At 31.8% G+C, this 19,088-nt stretch overlaps 2 protein-coding genes and 1 long non-coding RNA gene across 12 annotated transcripts in view; 1 reads left to right on the top strand and 2 right to left on the bottom strand.

Moving 5' to 3' along the window:
- The window catches only part of LOC126694253 (disease resistance protein RPM1-like), a 397,275-nt gene that overhangs the window by 68,052 nt on the left and 310,135 nt on the right, over nt 1–19,088 (bottom strand). For 3 of the 10 annotated variants that reach the window (XM_050390353.1, XM_050390344.1, XM_050390360.1), the window contains 3 exons: nt 5,976–6,474; nt 5,818–5,865; nt 5,380–5,715 (listed from right to left, as the gene is read on the bottom strand). In XM_050390353.1, the coding sequence (XP_050246310.1) occupies nt 6,021–6,474 (454 nt within the window). In that variant the 3' untranslated portion in view covers nt 5,380–5,715; nt 5,818–5,865; nt 5,976–6,020. Of the gene's footprint in view, nt 1–5,379; nt 5,716–5,817; nt 5,866–5,975; nt 6,796–19,088 lie in introns of those variants that run through there. The other 7 variants (XM_050390333.1, XM_050390354.1, XM_050390365.1 and 4 more) reach the window with 6 other exon arrangements.
- The window catches only part of LOC126694260 (disease resistance protein RPM1-like), a 47,896-nt gene continuing 35,059 nt past the window's right edge, over nt 6,252–19,088 (bottom strand). The window contains exon 3 of the mRNA XM_050390397.1: nt 6,252–6,309. The gene's annotated coding sequence lies outside the window, so the exon portion shown is untranslated. The remainder of the gene's footprint in view (nt 6,310–19,088) is intronic.
- Nucleotides 12,381–14,398, top strand: LOC126697897 (uncharacterized). Its single transcript, XR_007646283.1, has 2 exons — nt 12,381–12,635; nt 13,355–14,398. It is a non-coding gene; the product is annotated as an uncharacterized LOC126697897 (long non-coding RNA).

Below are 19,088 nucleotides of genomic sequence, written 5' to 3'. Positions count from 1 at the left end.
TAGTGCTCTTTGTGAAAGCCTAGAACAGTACTACTCTAAAACTACCTAAGAATTGCCCGTAAAAACAGATCTATTTTCATTTTCTGCAAGTTACAAATTAAAAAATTATAAATATATTGTGATTGGAGTACTTCAAACATTAATAATAGAATGAAGGAAAGCAAAGCAAGAGAAAAGTCAGATCTTTCCTATTGGGTGAGGGAGCCTTTGAGGTAAGCAAAGCATTTAAAGTGAGGATTCTGAAGGGAAATTTTTTCAGTCTTTGAGTTTGTGGAGTAGTCATTGTCTTGATCAATTATAGTCTACAAGTTTCCTTATTGCAAGTTGCACAGGCATGAGGCGTCTATGTACCTTTATAACACTGACGATGACAGTACAACATTGCAGGAACTAGGAACAGATTATTACATCACAATTTATGGACTGTAGATTAACATTCATTTGTAAAGTATCTTCTTGTTATAGTGTGTTATGAGTTTTTTTTTTTTTTTTGCAACTAAACTTTTTTAAGATTCAAATTTCTCATTCTCTTAAAGAGATCATAATAATCAAACCTCATAATGAATTTACAATTGATACTGCTCAAATAATTGATAAATACAATTTACATGGATATTACTCATATAATTGATAGACACATTCAGATACATAGCCATGTAGATCATATATTATATAAACTCAAATTCCCACTTCCAAAATATCTAAGAATTAACTCAAAGTAAAATATAAAAGGGAGAGAGAGTACATATGATGGGGAACTAAAAAAATACACTACCAAAATGTATCAACCCAAAGTAGAGATATAAAAAATACAACAATCCATCAAACTAAAATAGAGTTGTAGGAAAGAATAAATAATAGAGAGAGAGAGAGAGAGAGAGAGAGAGAGTAATCACCTTTTTGGGAGAGAATGTGGGAAAAATAGTAAATTTATATAAAGAAGATGAGTAAAAGAATATAATCAAAAGAAAATGTATAGTTGTAAATAGCAAATTATCCAAACCATGCTGCTTACGTAATAAAATAACATTATATCATTATATACCATATAATGTCATATCACATATGATAACATCTATCAATCAAAGAAAAGAAAAGAAAAAAGATAACAAATTAAAATACTACCAAATCGCATCAACATAAAGTAGTGTTCAACACAAAAATCCATCAACCTAAAATAGAGATGCAATCAAGAATTAAAAATCCACCAAAGGAAAGGAATATATATATATATATATATAGAGAGAGAGAGAGAGAGAGAGAGAGAGAGAGAGAGAGAGAGCTTATTTACCTTTTTGTGTGGACAAAGTATGGATTGTATGGAAGAGAGAATAGCAAAATTTATACTAAATAAAATGGTAGAAGAAAAGTCAAAATAAAAGAAAGATGAAGGGATGGAGGAATTGCAACATTAAGGTATAGAGTAATGGGGAAATAAATTGGTAAAATGAGTGGAAAATGTTGGAGGAAGTGTAATTGTAAGGTGATAAATTAATAAAGAGTAAAATAGTTAAAAACGAGAGAGAAAATATTGGAAATAGGTGGGTGATGTGGCAGTTGATTTGGCTCAACTAAGCGTGCAAGGTACAATAAATGCTACAATTTAGCTTATATATATATATATATATATATATGGTGCACTCCCTTCTCTCACATAATAGTAGGTCTTTCTAATTAAATTCATGGTGAGATTTACTATTTATGTAAGAGGAGAAAGTACAACATGGAGTTGTGTATCGTTTTCCAAACTAACTAGGATTAGGTTAAAGTAACACATGTTGTAATTTTAAGTAATGTTACACTACTCAATTTTTTTAATTGGATTCAAATTTTGACAATCCACCGTTGGATTACATTATGTTTATATATTCTCCATACTTGTGAAATTTCAAAGTGATTAAAGATCAATATCATGTCATCTATCAATTGTTTAAAATCAAGTTTTTACAATTTAAAACCAAGTTTTTACATTTTAAAATAATGCATAAAAGATGAGTTTATGGATCGAACAGTAAATAACATACAATTGATATGAAAATTGGTACACAAGTTAAAAACATATAAAACATGTAATCTAACAGTGAGATTTTCAAAATAAATCTTGAAGTGTATTCAAGAGTCAAGACTATGAAATTACAAATTTGAAATGACATAACACTTTGTACATTATCAAATTCATAAAAAGAAAAATGGATTTCCTCCATTTCCCTTGAAATTCTCCTTTTCATATCTGGACAGTAAAATCTTTAATTTCTAATTTTTCTAAGAACATACAATAGTTTTTATTTTATTTTTGGTAGAAGCATGAAATGTTGTTTTTTGTTGTTGGAAACGGTGTCGTCTCCACTTGAAGGAGTACATGCGTTTATGAAACGGTGTCGCAAGACATAAGTGTTTCACGTGAGTTTAAAAACAGTCAATTAGGCTTTGACACACGTTGCTAAGTGGTTGGTCAGGAATTAGTTATATTTTAGTTAGCACTGTGCAACGGCTAAACTGAGTTAGTTACGAATATACATTTTCCTTTCTCTTAATTTTTATTTTGGACTATAAATAATAGAGCTGTATTGAACCTCTTTGTAAAACGTAGATGTACTTATTCACTCTCATTCAACTTTGCCAGTGTAGACCTTTGAAGAATAGGTCTTTTCTCAGCAGGATTTTGATCAGTTTCTGAATAACGACGATTCAAAATTATGAAAATCAATCAAAACATATTTTTCTGTTTCTTCTATAAGTCAATTTAGAAACATAGTCTCACCACAAGAAGTAATTTGTGACATGCCATATAAATGTAAAATAGGAATTCAAATTCAATAGCCTTTGTGATTGTTCATTTGATTTGTAATGTCTTATATTTTTCTCAAGGTTACAATATACATAATATGGATGAAATTGTGGAGCAAAAGCCTCCGAAGATAAACATAAAGCAAATGGACCGGAAGATAAAGATGGCAGAATTTAGTTTGGAAGATTTGAAGCACTCTCATTTACTTGTGTCACCAACTTCACAAGGGAGCTCAGACAAACAAAGTGCAAGGTGGAAGAATTGTCTTTGCTCGCCGACAACACATCCCGGATCCTTCCGGTGTCGACACCATCGGAATTCTAGCCTGCCCCGAGGAGGTTCCACTGGTTCCAACCTCTCTGCATTGGCTGATAAATCGGGACCCATCAGTGACTCACTCCAAGCTCAGTAACTCTCTATCTAACATGAGGATAAAACCAACGACACAGTGATTTTATATTCATAATTCTCCTAATTTTTACTATGAGAATGTACTCACATGTGAACTTCATTCATTACTGTTAATGTTGATTTGACTTTGTAAGAAAATCACATTGTGTCTTAATACTATTATAATGCAATATATATTCTATGATAACCAGCAATCCAGTAGCATTTACACTTACACTTTCATGGCTTAAGAGAACAAAGGAAAACATCCAAAATCATTTGGTAAATACTTGCATAGAAATTGTCAGCCGTTAAGATGTTCACTGGCCTAAGTAAAATTTTTGCAGAACGACTTTACGTTTAACATATTTGGTAAGGACAACAGATAAATTTCATTCAATACCCTTTGGTGGCAATGACAAGTTAATTTATGAACTCACACATTGACAAGTTTTGAGAAAGAAACAAGGAAGATATAGTATATAAACCTCTAGGATTTGCAATGTGAAGTTAGGATTTCCTTGCCAAAATGTCAGGTTGTCAGATTTTAAAGCTCTTTTATGGAGACACTCATCATTAACTGAATCCATAGTGATTTATACTAATTGAACTTATGTTGAGTTTATTAGTTTGAAGTGGACTAACGTTTTTATCATTGTGAATGGCATATATGGTAAAAAATTTCTTGTTTGTTTTTTGAGATGAATGAGATAATTTTTTTGAAACAAGATCACAGTACAAGAGGTTCAAAATAAGCAACACAAGCTGAATCAACTGAGCAAACTAACAATACCTACCAAACATCAAAGCTAAACCTTCAGCAAACTAGGCAGCAACAGAGAAAACTACTCAAAACAGAAAAGACAACACCACATTGGTATGACATTTTAGTCTTTAAAGATAGTTGACGGCATTTCCCAATCTGAAAAAATAATCCTGTTCATAACAGTTTTCTAATTTCTTCTTTGGATGAATATAGAAAACATATACATACGATTTACTCTTTCACAAATTATAAGCAAATGTCTTTTCTGTAATTGTGATTAACCTTAATAACTTTATAAATTTGATGTTCACTAATAGAAAAACCTGAAGTTGGAAGCCTAGAACTACTCCCCATTGATCTCCTACAAGCCCATCAGGGCACCTTTGTAAGTTGCATTTTCCTTGAGAAAGAGTGAAAGCTTTTATCTTTTATTCATAGCAGATTATTGGACAGTGCTCTAATGTTAGGGGAAATGCTTACACATTGTTGGTAGCTATGGACAAAACCGATTGGTTACTAGGAGTGAATGTACTAATAAACTTCTGCCAATGAGTTTCAACTTGCTATAAACTTTTTAAACTAAGTTCTTTATCAGCTAAATTAATCAAAACTAATCTTTACTGATATCAAATGGTGATCCTGTTATTTGTTAATTAAAATAATCAAGTTATGACCTAGATGCTCTCTTCTTTTTTCTTCCTTTCTAAAGTGCCCCCAATGCTTCATTTTGTATGGTTGCCAAAAAAAAGAAAAAAAAAGAAAAGAAGAAGAGGCTCATAATTCTAACATCATAACAAGATCACACTGTGAATAAATTTACCGAAACAAGATCACAGTGTCAGTACAAGAGGTTTCGTTCAGAAAATTCTGGAACAACAAAGTCTTTTAGGGGAAATATAGTCTAACCTCTAAGTTAGGATTCCTACCAAAAATCAGGATTTAAGATGTCAAAATCTTTTGTGGGAGACGAGTACTCATCAGTAACTAAATTCATAATGTTTAATACTAATTGAACCTTTTTCAATTTTGTTGTTTAGAAGTGGACTTCATTTTTATCAATATGAATGAATGTTGCATATGGTAAAAAAATATCTAGTTTTTTTTTCTCAGATGAATGAGTAAAATTTCTTGAAACAAGAAAAACCATACAAGAAGTTCAAAAAGAAGCAACAAAAGCTGAATTTATACATCAAATTAATAACACCTAACATACATCAAAACAAAATCTGCAACAAACTTGGGAACAACACTACAGCAGCACAGAAAATTACTCAAAGCCAAAATGGCAGCACCACACCATACACAACATCTTAGTCTATAGAAATAGTTGAGGACACTCCATAATCAGAACAAGAAGCCTGTTTGATACAGTTTCTATTTATTTTTTTTCCATGAATAAAGAAAGAAAACATATACATCTAGTTACTCCTTCACAAATTATAAGCAAATGTCATTATATAGAATTTTTAGCTATTATATCAAAGCCATTACATACGGTCATACCAAAGAAACACTTAAACCATTCTAAAGACAACAAATACAATTCAACTAAAACATCACTATTTTGTGTAGCATAAGTTTGATATAGAAAAGATTACAAATTATAACAATCCTTGATGCAGAAACAATAACACATTACAACAATATAATGACAAAGGCAACAATGAATGGGAGAAACAACTACTTATGTTTTGGCTGGTTGAGAAAAGAGCAGTATCTTGTTTGATCTGGATCATGAAAATCCTGGAAACATTGGCATTTGAAGCAAAGCCTACAGTATTAACAAGAGCAATATAAATAAAAAGTTAAATGTAATAAAAATGCAAAAAAGAAAAAGGTCTATAATGTGCGAAAGGAGGAAATTCAGGCTTACCAACTATAATTCATAGGCAACTAAAACTTAAGCACTCAATCATCTTTCCTGTCCACAATAAACAAACTTGATTAGTAAAAGATTCGTTTTAGGAAATTCAGGCTTATAAAAAATGGTTACGGTAAGTGTAATAGTCAGATAAATGGGTGTGGACATACCTGTAATTTCCTCAATGCGGTGGGGGCACGTTGGTCGTCCACGAATTAATGTTTTAGACGCTCCAACAATTCTGAGTCTCCAAGGTAGTACCCGTCATAGTGTTCCCCTTGAGTCCTATACCAGAATTCAACACAGGGAATATTCTTGACTTTCCCAAAATCAGGGCCTTCATCTGGTTGCAGACTAAGAACGAATTCGGTCGGCATTTCTCTAAATTCCAGAGTTTTGAGACTTTTCAGATGGTGGATGCCAGAGGGCACCTTCTTCAGCTGTGGGCATTCTCCAATTTCAAGCTTTTCGAGAAGAGGTAGGGCACCTTCATCTATTATCAACCTATTCAATCCACCCAAATTATCAAGCCATAGATGCTTGAGTTTCTGGAAGCTTCTTCCCTCAATATGTAATTGCTCGCCTCCATATCCATCGCAAAGCGTAAGACTCATCAAATTAGGCAGAGGTTGAAGGACCTTTAATGGATCTTCCATTAATTTTGACCAGGTTAAAACAATTCGAACTATACTCTTGAGTTTGGGAATCCATTCTGGCAACTTTTCTAGTCGCCCACCTAGGATAAGAGTTTGTAGGAGGGGAGGAGAAGGCAGCGATTGCAAATTAAGAATTTCTTCCTCACTTGTTGATAAAATTTCCAATGACCGAAGGTGGCTCATTTTCTGTATCGCAGTGCACAAATCCATCCCATTCTCTTTCTTCAATTTATAGATCGCTAACTTCCTCAACTGTGTCAAACTTCCCAATTCTGTTATAAGTGTAGCGCTCGTGGCTTCAATATAAAAAAGCTTCTGTAAGGACTCTAAATGCCTAATGCCATTTGGTATCTTTATTCCGCGTCGAGTATCTGTATTGAATTTAGTGTCCCTGTTTTCATTGTAGGCCGCAAGATATCGTAGCTTAAGAAGCTCACTAATCTCAACTGGAAGCTTAGACACAAGGGAACATTTCAAATCCAATGTTTCTAGGTTGAGCAATTTTCCTATGGACTTTGGAAGCATTTGCACTTTTGTATCTCTTAGGCTTAAATATCTTAGATGGAATAGGTTTCCCACTTCTTTAGGAATGTAATATATAAGAGCACCTTCACAATCCATTATTTTCATTAACTTGAAGTTTGCAAAACAAGTAGAGAGAAAAGATTTAGGCACTTCATCTACCCCCAAAATGAGAATAGAACGAGTTTCGTAACTAGTAGCACTCTGCAAAGAAGTTTTTCCATTGTTCTGAATTGAGAGACGTCGAGCAATTCTATTAAAATTTGGGTAGTTTTGCATTGAGACCAGATCAAAACTCAATTCCTCTGACCTTGAAAGAATTACCTCATGCATCATATCATGAACTCGACAAGTTCTAATTCTCCCAATAAAATCTTCCCCATCCACTTGAACCAAGCTTCTGTGAATAAGTTGGTTCAAGTAGGCTTGTGCAACATCTTCCAATGTCATCCCTTTCTTTTCTCTTACAAAACCTTCAGCTATCCATAGCCGAGTTAGTCTTGCACAATTAATAGCACAATCCTCTGGAAACATTCCAAAATATAGAAAACATGCTTTGAGGTTGTAAGGAAGATCATGATAACTGAATGATAGAATTCGTCTGAGACTTCTAAGATGGGAATTGTCTTCAAACTCTAAACTAAGACTATCATGAACTTTGCGCCACTCGGAGACTACCTTGGCTTTGGTTGAAAAAAGGCCACCTATAGCCACAATTGCTAGCGGTAATCCTCCGCATCTCTCAACTATGTCATGAGAAAACTCAGCAAAATCAGGAGGACATTGCCCCCTTTCACATTGGAAGGCCTTCTTGCAAAAGAGCTCCAAGGCATTTTCAAATGGTAGAAATGGTAGCTTGTACACATAATAATCTAGAGATTCATTATTGGAAGGTGCAACATCCTCATTTCGGGTTGTGATTATTATTCTATTGCCTTTGCCATTATTTGGGAAAGCACATTTCATATGGTCCCAAAATCCAATATCCCATATATCATCAAAAATTACTAAATACCTTTGTTCATGTAAATAGGTCTTCAATTCTTCAATTAGTGATGGCCCTTTCATTATGTCAATTTTCCCAGGTGCAGACTCCCTCCTTGCCTTGTAGAATTGCTTGATCATATCCCTTAATATCTCATCCATCTTGTATGATTGAGACACAGTGATCCAAGCATGACAATTAAAGTGTGGTACCACCTTATTATTGTCGTATACTTTCTTGACAAGAGTAGTCTTCCCAAGGCCACCAGTGCCGACCACTGAAAACACCATGCGATTAGATGGTCCTTCTATCAGCCAATTTATCAATTTATCTCTATAAGACTCAATGCCCACAACCTCAGCTTCGTCGATGAAAAGGGATGCCACTCGAGGATCTTTCCATGTGTCAGTTACCACATCATTGCTAGATGAGCCTTGTTCTATGGCATTAAAGCCATATCTTTCACGACTCCTTCTGATGTCTTCGAGTCTCTTATTGATACCTTGAATCTCGGAGGCTATCACATGTCGAGCTTTTAGGTTTATGGTAATATGAAAAATCTTCGGGAAGAAATATAAGCATTGCCTTCGCCTGTGAGGTTGTTTTGCAAAAAGGAGGTATTTATCAATGACATCTTCCATGTGATAAGCTTCTTCCCTCACTTGTTTTACCCATGTATTTGCTACATTGTTCTTTTCATCCTTCTCAGCCCTTATATCTGCATCTTTGAGAAAAGATTGAATCATTTCCATTTCACGTCTAATGCTTGTAACTTCTTCATGGACACCCTTAAGCAATTTCACTTCTTGGCCTAACAATGGGATCAAATTTTGTATAACTAGGCTTACTGCAGTTTCTGCCATTTTTCCTTCTTTCTTCAATCACTGGCCATAGTTAAGTGCAAATAAAAGAATAAGTTACGAAATTTAACAGAAATTAAATCACATTCAGCTGTAAATGAAGGGAAAAAAAAAATTCGTCTTTGTTTCACAATATTACCTTCTGAGCAGGAAGGTCAAGGTCCTTGCTCTCCTGAATAACTTTCCATTGGTGCTCACTAGAAGAAAAACCTCTGCAAGCCCACAGGTGCTATAGAATCAAAGAATTGTTGCCTCAAGCTAGCAAATTACTTTTATAACAATAAGTCAATATGAAACACACATTACACACGAAAATATATGTCACATGAGTGGGATTGGAATGAACCTAGTGCTTGGAGCCTTGTACTCTTTTTCTTTTTTTGTGGCTAAGTTAAGGGTAATTGCCCCCTAGATCTTTCTGGCTATACGAGTTTTGGTCATGTTGGTTGTGCATGTAAATTGTAAGGTTTAAAGGCAAATAAATAAATCAGAGTCATAGACTATTGGTTAAATTAGTCATTAATTAGTATGATGTGTGAGAGAATATATATATATATAATATGAAACTTTTAAATCAATATAAAAAAAAAAAAAAGTCAAATCAAAGAATTTATAAAAACAAAAAAAAAAATTAATTTGTTTAAAGAAGAGTAAAATTCAATCAGAATTTGTGTAGTGTTGGTTTTTTTTTTTTTTTTTAATTGCTTTTTTCTGGTTAAAACTATGACTTTTAATTAGTTTTACTTAGCATATAACAAAAATCATATATATATATATATATATATATATCTACACACACATATTTCTGCATGTGTGTATAAGAAAAAAAAAGTTAATAAAAAAATCTTCATAGGTTATAAAAATAATAAAAATTCTTTTAAATTTATATAATTTCTTGGTAGTATAATGTTTATAGGAGCAGTATTTTTTAAACTTTTTGAAATTTCTAAAATATATTTTAATTAGAGTTTTGTTAGTTATTTCAAAAACTTATAGTGTGCCGCATTATATAAGGAGGACAAAAAAAAAAAAAAAAAAAAAAAAAAAAGAGTGTCCACTTGGCATAAACACAAACCTATAGAATAGAATTCTAGTTATATAGTATATGATATCTTTTTTAGGGGAAACTTCAACAGTTTTATTAAGAATGCACTAAATCAGTATGATAAACATCTTCAACATTGGAGGAACATACTCCATCAAGACTATGAAATTTATTATGAATGTTTAGGTGATAATAATTAAATGTTTGATTAGTATATAATTTCACAACTTTTGTATAATATACTGAATGTCATTAGTTTTACTTGGAATGACTCTTTGTGGAATACAAATTTTAGTTATAGCTTAAACAAATTCTATTACTTTCATTAGCAATGACTTATCATGGGCAATGAAGTTAATTTTTTGGATTTTTAAAAATATTTGGTACTAAGGTTAATAATAATTTTAATGTCTTGTCTTATAATGAGTTAAATTGCAAAATTATATTTTATTACTTATAGCACCTGCATTAAGCCAAATAGAATTGTGTGAATAAATTTATACTTTATTACTTATAATCTCATCATCTACTATGGGCAATTGCTTTTGATCTCTATACTATTATTTAAGAGGTTTCTCTATTTGGACTGGACATTTTTTTGATTTCAAAATACCCATGTAGCCTAAATTTAAGTCTATACTACTATTTAAGGGGCTTCCCTGTTTGGATTGGACATTTTTTTTTTGTTCCAAAATACTCCTATAGCCTAAATTTAAGTAGAGATAAAGTTTGAGGATAACATAATTAAAATATATTTTTAACTCCCACGGGTAACCTTGCCTATAGAATAGGCAATGTTTAACTCCCACATTTAACTCCAGTTGATTTTCAAACTATTTTTTTTTCCTTTATCAAGACTTAATTCTTCTTCTTCTTCTTCATATATATATATATATAAATATATATATTTTTTTTTTTTTTTTTTTTGAATACCCGGTTTCCCTTGCTCCTTAATCTCATCTCAAGTTTGATTTTTTTTCCCCCTCATCTCTCTGTTTTGATTTTGAAGAAAAAAATATACTAAAAAGTAGAGATAAAACTTAAGGATAACATGCTAAAAATAATCTCTAACTCCCATGTTAAACATTGCCTACAAGATAGGAAAATTGTCACATTAGTTACTTAACTTCTTCACTTTATTTATTCTTCAATTCCTCTTAGTTCTATGTTCTTTTTCTCTACACTAGCATCATCATCTTTTCTAAATTCAAAATCCAAAAAAGAGAAAACTTTACTTACAAAAACAAAAGTGCAGTTCTAATTGTTCAGATTCAACAGGTATATCAATGTACATTGCTCTTTTCTATTTTGTTTTTATAAAGAAATCAACAACCTTCTAATTATTTGGACTTTGGGCCTTCTTCATTCTTTATTTTCTTATGATTATCCTTTTTTTTTAAATATTTTTTTGTGGGTTAAGGCTTACTCAATGCTTTTCTTTGATTACAATAGTACGGTGCTTTTTATTTTATTACTATTACCGTAAAACACAAATTGAATTTAGAACACAAACTGTGGAATTTGGATAAGTATCAAATTGTGTAAAAGAAACACAAGAAAATAAACCTTTACCCAAAAATGTAATAATTCTAAATTATAATTGTTGCAAATTATTGAACCTTTACTAAAAAAAAAATAAATAATAGAAGAGCCTCTGAGCACGCATTTAGAGGCTTAGGGGCTATTTAGTTTTTGTGTTTCTATCATCCATAACTCTGTTTCCATTACCCATAACTCAAAATATGTGGGTCCCACGACTGAGAAGTCTGTTTAGCATTGTTTCCAATTTTTGTTTCCATCACTCAATTCTCTGATTTTTGAGTGATGAGTTATGAAAACTGAAAACACATTTTAGGTGTTTTCAGTTTCCAATAGCATTTCGTAATTAAACCCACAACTTTTGAAATTTTAGCTGCAATGTTTAACTTTTTGGTTTTTTTTTTTTTTTTTTTTTTTGAAACATTGCAACCAGTCGCATATTTTGATTTTTTAGTTTTTTTTTTTTTGAAACAAAGTCACTGAGTGATGAGTGCCAAACGAGTGGGGTTGGGGAAATTGGGTAATTTTAAGTGATGAGTGATGAAAATTGAGTGAGAAGTAATGACAAAAAAAAAAAAAAAAAAAACCAAACAGCCCCTAATTTATCAGAAGAAATTGTTTTTTTTTTTTTCCCTTTTTCTTTTATTTTTTAAGTGTTTAATTATACTTTTATTTTACTTTACACATGAGCATAGATGTGGCTGCAGGTGATTCAATAGGTAAAAAGATAAAATTCTATTTTTGCCTCTAAAACTTTACTAATATAATACTTTGTTTTTAATCCCCCTTTTTTTTTCCTTTCATTTTCAAACTTTGTAGAAGGTTTTTTCAATAATCTCTCCTCCTTTTTTTCACTTCATAGCCCAACCCAACTTGAAATTCAGCCCAATTACGACGTCCTGAGCTCAATAACATAAAATACTAAAAATAATAGTACCTAAAAAAATAAAAATAAAATAATAGTCATCAGTCATCACCGCCCTTGTAAATCCAATTATATATATTCCATTCTCTCTCATTTCTGTTTGGTTAGCGAGAAATCTCAGAGAGAGGAAAAAAAAAAAAAAAAAAAAAAACCCCGGAATATAGTGTCTTAGATTTCGCTCATCTTAAAAAGAAACCCACCTCCAAATTTCCGGTCGGGTTCGAGAATTCGGCTTTCTTACGGCTCTCTGTACACACAGCCAAGGCTGAGGCCAACAAAAGCAACCCTTTTTCACAAGGTAAATCCGTATCCCTTTCTCTGTTCTGTTAACGATTTATGGGCTTCTTATTTGGAGTCTCTTAACTATTTTTAATTAATATTTCTTCTCTCTTTGTGTTTGTGTGTTGTGTTTCTGGATTTTTGCGTTGTCTCAGGTTAAGAGTAGAAAGTAGTACCCTTTATGGATATTGTTGAGAACAGAGCAATTTAATATATACTCTCATTTTATCTTCTCTCTTTTTTTGGCAAAGAAGGTGAAGGGGATTCATGTGGTTGAAATCTTTGTTCCTCCTTTGTTAATTATGATTTTAATGTGTCTTTCCAAGTTCACATCTATGGCATTTGTTGTCATGTTAATTCGGTCCTTGAAAAATCGAATCAATGGTAGACACCAGTGAAAGTGATGTTACTCCAATTACAATGGATCATTGCAATAGTTATGAAAAATTTTGTGTCCCTAGGCATTACTCATTTTGATATGTTTATTATCCATCAGATTCCTGTTAATGTTGAGAAATTGTGATATTTTGTTGTGGCTCAAAAGAGGAAATCCATTGTTTTCTTTTATTATCCATTGATTTTTTTTTTCTTGAGATTTAAAACGTTTGATTATGTGCTTGTGTTCAAGCTCAAGTGCTTGATATTGAGCACGAACTTGACTTGACTACTGAAACAAGCTGACCTCAACTTCAAGCTTTTAGAAACTTTGACAAGCTCAAGTTCAAAAAGTGTTTGTAGGCTTGGATCAAGTTCAAGCGGAGTTTGAACATGCTATCTTTATTATCAAACCGAGCTCAACCATTCTATACTTGGCTTGAGTTGATTACAGCCCTCCTAGTTGAAGTCCTATGTATGTTTCTCTTTTTTTCCAATGTTTTCTCAAGTACCTTTTTTTTTTTTTTTTTTTTTTTTTTTTTTTTTTTTTTTGATAGGTAATAGATATTTTCATTAAAAAAAGTACATCATTTTCACGATGATGAACAGATTATACTAGAAACAAATACAAACAAATCAAACAGAAACAGAATGCACAATCAAGACCTTTTAAATTTAAAGTTGTGCACTTTGTACTTGAAGATTTTCATCTTGGATTATTATTTGTTTGGCATTGTATTAGAATGTCCTGCAATCAAAAAGTAAAATTGTTTGACTTGGAATTCTTTATTTGTTTATTGTTGAAAGGAATTATCGATGTTGAACTTATATATTGGGTTTGTATGATCGGTTTGCTGTATTGGGGTCTTAGAGATTGTTTTGATTCAGTGATTATCTCAAATAAGAGCAAGGGGTTTCTTATATTATTATTGCATTGGAATAAAAGGTGACCTGTAATGTTTTGAGTGGTTACACAGAGATGTGAGTTTAGTTTATCATATAAAATTGCCACCTAGCCTCAATTACCACTAGGTATTTTTGATGACTACATTCATGTAATCTAGCGCTGTTGAGTATTATTATGAAGCCGAGCTTGGAAATTCACTACTCGGCTTGATTTGATTAGGAATAGTTGAAGGTCTACATATATTTCTATCGTTTTTCTCAATGTTTTCTCAGCAACCAAATGCAGTATAACCAAGACATTTTAAATTTTAGGTTTTGTTCTTTGTGCGAGAATATTTTCATCTTTTTTCATTGTTTATGTTTTGTTGTTTGTTTGGTAATGTATCAGGATGTTTTGTAATAAAAAAGTAAAGCTGTATCACTCTGAATTTGCTGTTTATTTATTTTAAAATGGGTTATTGGTGGTGAGCTTATGTATTGGGTTAATTGTGTGATTGGTTTTATTTTTGGATCTTTGAATTATGTGAATTCAGTATCTAGCATTTCACATTACAAGTGATGCTAGCATAAGACGATAAAATAAGCCAAAAGATGTAAAAGAAGAAAAATCCATTGTCACGGTGTTTTTGATCATTTTTAAATCAGACTATTATAAGAAATTCTGCAATTCCAGCTTAAGTTCTTTACTACAGTTCAAGAAAATTAGTAACAAAATGGGTTCGACTCCCATGCTAAGAACAAATAAAACAGAATAAACTCATTTAAGGTAGTACCAATAAAAGGAATTAGAAACATACGAGTACCTTCTCTTTAAATTGCAGTTCTACTTCTTTAGATTGCTCCTCTTTTTCTTCTTAAATAGACAAAGTAGCAACTTCAACCTGAACATAAATGTATGATAGTTATTCCACACATAAAATAGAAGTACATGCCTAAGCTTATCTTGCAAAAGAGCATGACACTTACATTACAATATTCACCTAATGAATTTTGTTGTATGCTCGAAGTTTAGAAGCAGAGTCCCATAGAAGTATTTTGCTTTACAAGATATCACTTCTTTGGCTAAAGATGATGAAAGGAGAAAAAGAAAAAAAGATAAGAGAAAGATTGTGCAAATGCTTTGGGCAAAAGGGATGGCAATCTGTAGTTTCTCTCAAGCTCTGTTGAATTCTAGTTTCCAAAGGACTACAAATAATGATGTTAAAGTATTCCCTCTGGCTTAGTGTGTGAAAAAATGGCCCCTCTTTTACATTCTGCCTTTCAATTTGTTTTTTTTTTTTTTTTTTTTTTTTTTTTTTTTTTTTTTTTTTTTTTTCAACTCTTAAGAAAGTGTGTGAAACGTTTTTATCTTTCGGTCATAGTAGAATGGAACGTTTTCACATTGTCGGCAGTAAAGGACAAAACCAATTGGTAGCTGGGAGTGTAATAAGTCTAATATGAATTCTACCAATGAGTCTTCACTTTTCTGTGGACTTCTATAACTATATTCTCCACTTGTCCAATTATATTTAATTATAACTAATCTTACTTTAGTAGATTTTATAAAGTTCCTTTACAGTATCAGATAGTGATCCTTTTATATCTATTATTATTGAAAACAATCAAATTATAACCTAATATCAGATAGTGATATTGGTAACTTTTTGCTTTAGCCTTTCAAGTTTGGGTTTTATTAGATTAGATTAACCGTTAATCCAAGCTCAACTTGCTACGTTACAGTCTCGGTCTCATATCCAACTTAAACATGAGATTAAGCCCTATGTACTAGGTTTAGATTCAGAGCCAATAAAATTAAAAATAATTCTTTTAAGGAATTAAAACCATTTTACTCTTCACAGTCAAATAAATGCCTAAATGGAAACTTTCAAGAGAGTCAATACGAGTCTTCCTTTTGGAATAATGTTTCCGTGTGCTGTCAGGGGCATAGGTGCTCTTTTTTCTTAGCAATTATTGCTAGCTATGCTGCCAGTGCCATGAGGGCCACACCCACAGGTACTGTTGCTATGATTATTTGTTCTTTAGCAATTATTGATAGCTATGCTGCCTTTTGGACCATCATGTAGGTGATTGACTTCGAAAATCAAACTGTTAATAAGTTGTTTAGAATTATTTGGATCTCTAATTAATCTTGTGCAATATTTTGCTCCAATAACATCAAGCAATAGATAACCATCTATTTGAGAAATCAATGAACAATCTCATCCTTTACAAGGTCAATAGTCCAATAAGATAAAAAAATTTTAAAAATAAAATATCATCCTCTCATTCCTGTTTGGTTAATGAGAAAAACGAACCCAAAATTTCGTTTCTTACATTTTTCTCATCCTTTCATATATTGGGGTTTGTTTTCTTGTTGAGGTGAGTTTTAAGTTCCAACAAATTCCAGGTTTTTAGGCCTCCCTATGCACAGAGCCACGGGTGATGCCTGGCCAACAAAAGTGATGTTTTAAAGAAGGTAAATCTCTCTCTATTTGTCTGTTCTGTTAATGCTTTATGGGCTTATTATGTTAATTCCATGAAGGATTATTATTATTATTTTTAAAAAATTTGTTCTCTCTCTCTCTGTACTAGGTTCCTGGGTTTTTGGGGGTGGCTCACTTAATAGATCTTTGTCATCCCTATCTTAGGATTTTCTCAGTGATTTTAATAGATGAAACCACTTGTTTTGGAGTTCATTTTGGAGGTGAAAATGTGTAGAGAAGTGTGTTATTGAGGAGGGCCCTGAGTTAGATTGTTTACACTTTACAGGGAATATATATTTTTATATATTTGTTCATTAAAAATAACAGCAAGCTGGGAGAAATTAGTATCTAACCTTGCCCATTGCAAATTATTCTATCCTAAGGTGCCTGCTAAATTGAGTAAGAATTTTGAATATAACAATTAATAATACAATAAGCAAAAAGATGCAAGAGATGAAAAATTCATCATCATGGTGTTTCTGATAATTTTTAAATCAGATTACTATAAGAAATTCTGCAATTCCTTCTTAAGTTTTTTATTAACAATTCAAGAAAAAATTGTAGTGCATAATGACACAGGAAGCTCCACAAAAGCCAAGGATGTGACAAAGAAACAAGAATGGCAGTAGACCATGAGAAAAAAATCTGAGTTCATTCTGGTGGTGAAAATGTGTAGAGAAGTGTTTTATTGATTAGGGACCTGAGCTTGGTACCTTGGTTTTTTACAAGGAATATATATATATATAATGTATCTAACTTTGCTCGTTATGAGTGATGCTATCCTAAGGTTCCGCTAAATTGAGTACGGGCTAAGGAAGAATTTCGAAGGTAACAATTAATGATACAATAAGCCCAAAGATGCAAAAGAATTAAAATTAATCGTCATGTTGTTTTTAATAATTTTTTCAAATCAGGTTATTGTAAGAAATTTTGCAATTCTGGCTCAAGCTCGTTACTAACAATTCAAGAAAAATTAATAACAAAATGGGCTCGTTTCACATGCTAACTAATAGAATAGAATAAACTAATTTCAGGGCATTCCCCAATAATTAAAAGGCATCAGAAAGATATGAGTACCTACTCTTTAAATTTCACTTCTCTTTCTGCCTAAGCAGACAAAGCAACAACTTCAACCTGACCATTAAACGTATGATAATTATTCCCCACATAAAGTAAATGTCTAAGCTAATCTTGCAAAACACCATGCTATCTTACATCACAAAATTCACTTAATGGAGTTTTCTTGATCCTCGGGGCTTAGGAACAGAGTCCCATAGTTGTATTTTGCTTTAGAGGAAGAGATCACTTCTATTGCTAAAGATGATGATGAAGGGAGAAAATGAAAAAAAGATAAGAGCTAGATTGTGCCATTGCTTTGGGGCAAACGGAATAGCAATTTGTAATTTCTTCGTCAATTGTTCTGTTGAATTCTAGTTTAAAAAATGCTTCAAAAAAAAAAGAATTCTAGTTTCAAAAAGGGTATAAATAATGTACTTTTTTTTTTTTTTAAGAAGATATAAATAATGTACTTAATATAAGCAATTAGTGTCATTCATTGTAGAAAGCTCATTTTCTCCTTCCTACTGATTATTTAGTTGGGACTTGGTATACTTTCCTCCTAAAGAAAGCTTAGGGTCTGTTTGTTTGGTAAGATGGAGAATTGGGAGGATGGAAAATGGGGAAAGGATGGAAAAGTGGGAGGATAGAAGAAATTTTAATTTCTCTAATTTGTGTTTGGTTGGGGTGGAAACATGGAAAGATGAGAAAAATGAGTTTGTATAAATGTACTTATAAGCCTTTAATAATTAAAAAAAAAAAAAGCCCAATTAAAACAAAAAAGTGGCAAATAATCAACCCAAAAAAAAAAAAAAAAAAAGAAGAAGAAGACAATCACTCAAATTTATTAAAAAATAAAAAATCGTGCCTAGAAAAGAAAGAAGTCAGATTTTGTTAAACCCAAAAATAAATAAATAAAGGAAGAAGAGCAAAACAAAAGAATATGTCCACTTTAGGAAGAAAAGTAAATTCTATCTCTCCAACTAAATATCTATAAAATCAGTTTTTTCTCCATTTTTTTTTCCTCCTTGTTTCACCTCAACCAAATGGACCCTTAGCATCTATTTGGGAGCATCTATTTGGGATGAGCTGAAAAATTCAACATATCTACATTTTTAGTTTATTTTTGTTATTATTTATGAGTTTCACCATACTTTTTGATACTATTTATGGGTCCCATTTAACTTATTTTTTAACCTAATTTCTACCATTTCAGCAAAATATTTTCATATTCAACTAAATAAACTATTTCCAAACAGACATTTCGGATCATTCACTGAAGAGAGCTCATTTTCTCCTTCCCATTTATTAATTTTAGTTGGGAGTTTGGTATAAACAATCATGCTCTCCTTCTCAAATCATGACTACGTGTGCTGTCAGGGTTTAATGCTATGCTATACACTTCTTGGTCACACCCACATCTACCGTTCTATGGACTTCTCTTTTTCGCAATCGTTGCTATGGATTTCAATTCTAATAATAAGCGTTCGACTTGCTGACATTATGAGTTTTAACTAATATGTGCAGCTCATTACCTTCCAAAATTATATTTTTATTAAGTTCTTTGAATTCTTTAAACATTTTTTTTAACTAAAAAATTCTTTAAACATCTTATTAATCATATACACTCTTTTGCTCTGCAAACATCAAACGAGAATGATAAATATTTGAGA

The sequence above is a fragment of the Quercus robur genome, chromosome 8 (genome assembly GCF_932294415.1).
Source record: "Quercus robur chromosome 8, dhQueRobu3.1, whole genome shotgun sequence".
Classification (NCBI taxonomy): domain Eukaryota; kingdom Viridiplantae; phylum Streptophyta; class Magnoliopsida; order Fagales; family Fagaceae; genus Quercus; species Quercus robur.
The sequence above is the reverse complement of the archived record's forward strand: the minus strand, read 5'-3'. Positions and strand labels throughout refer to the sequence as shown.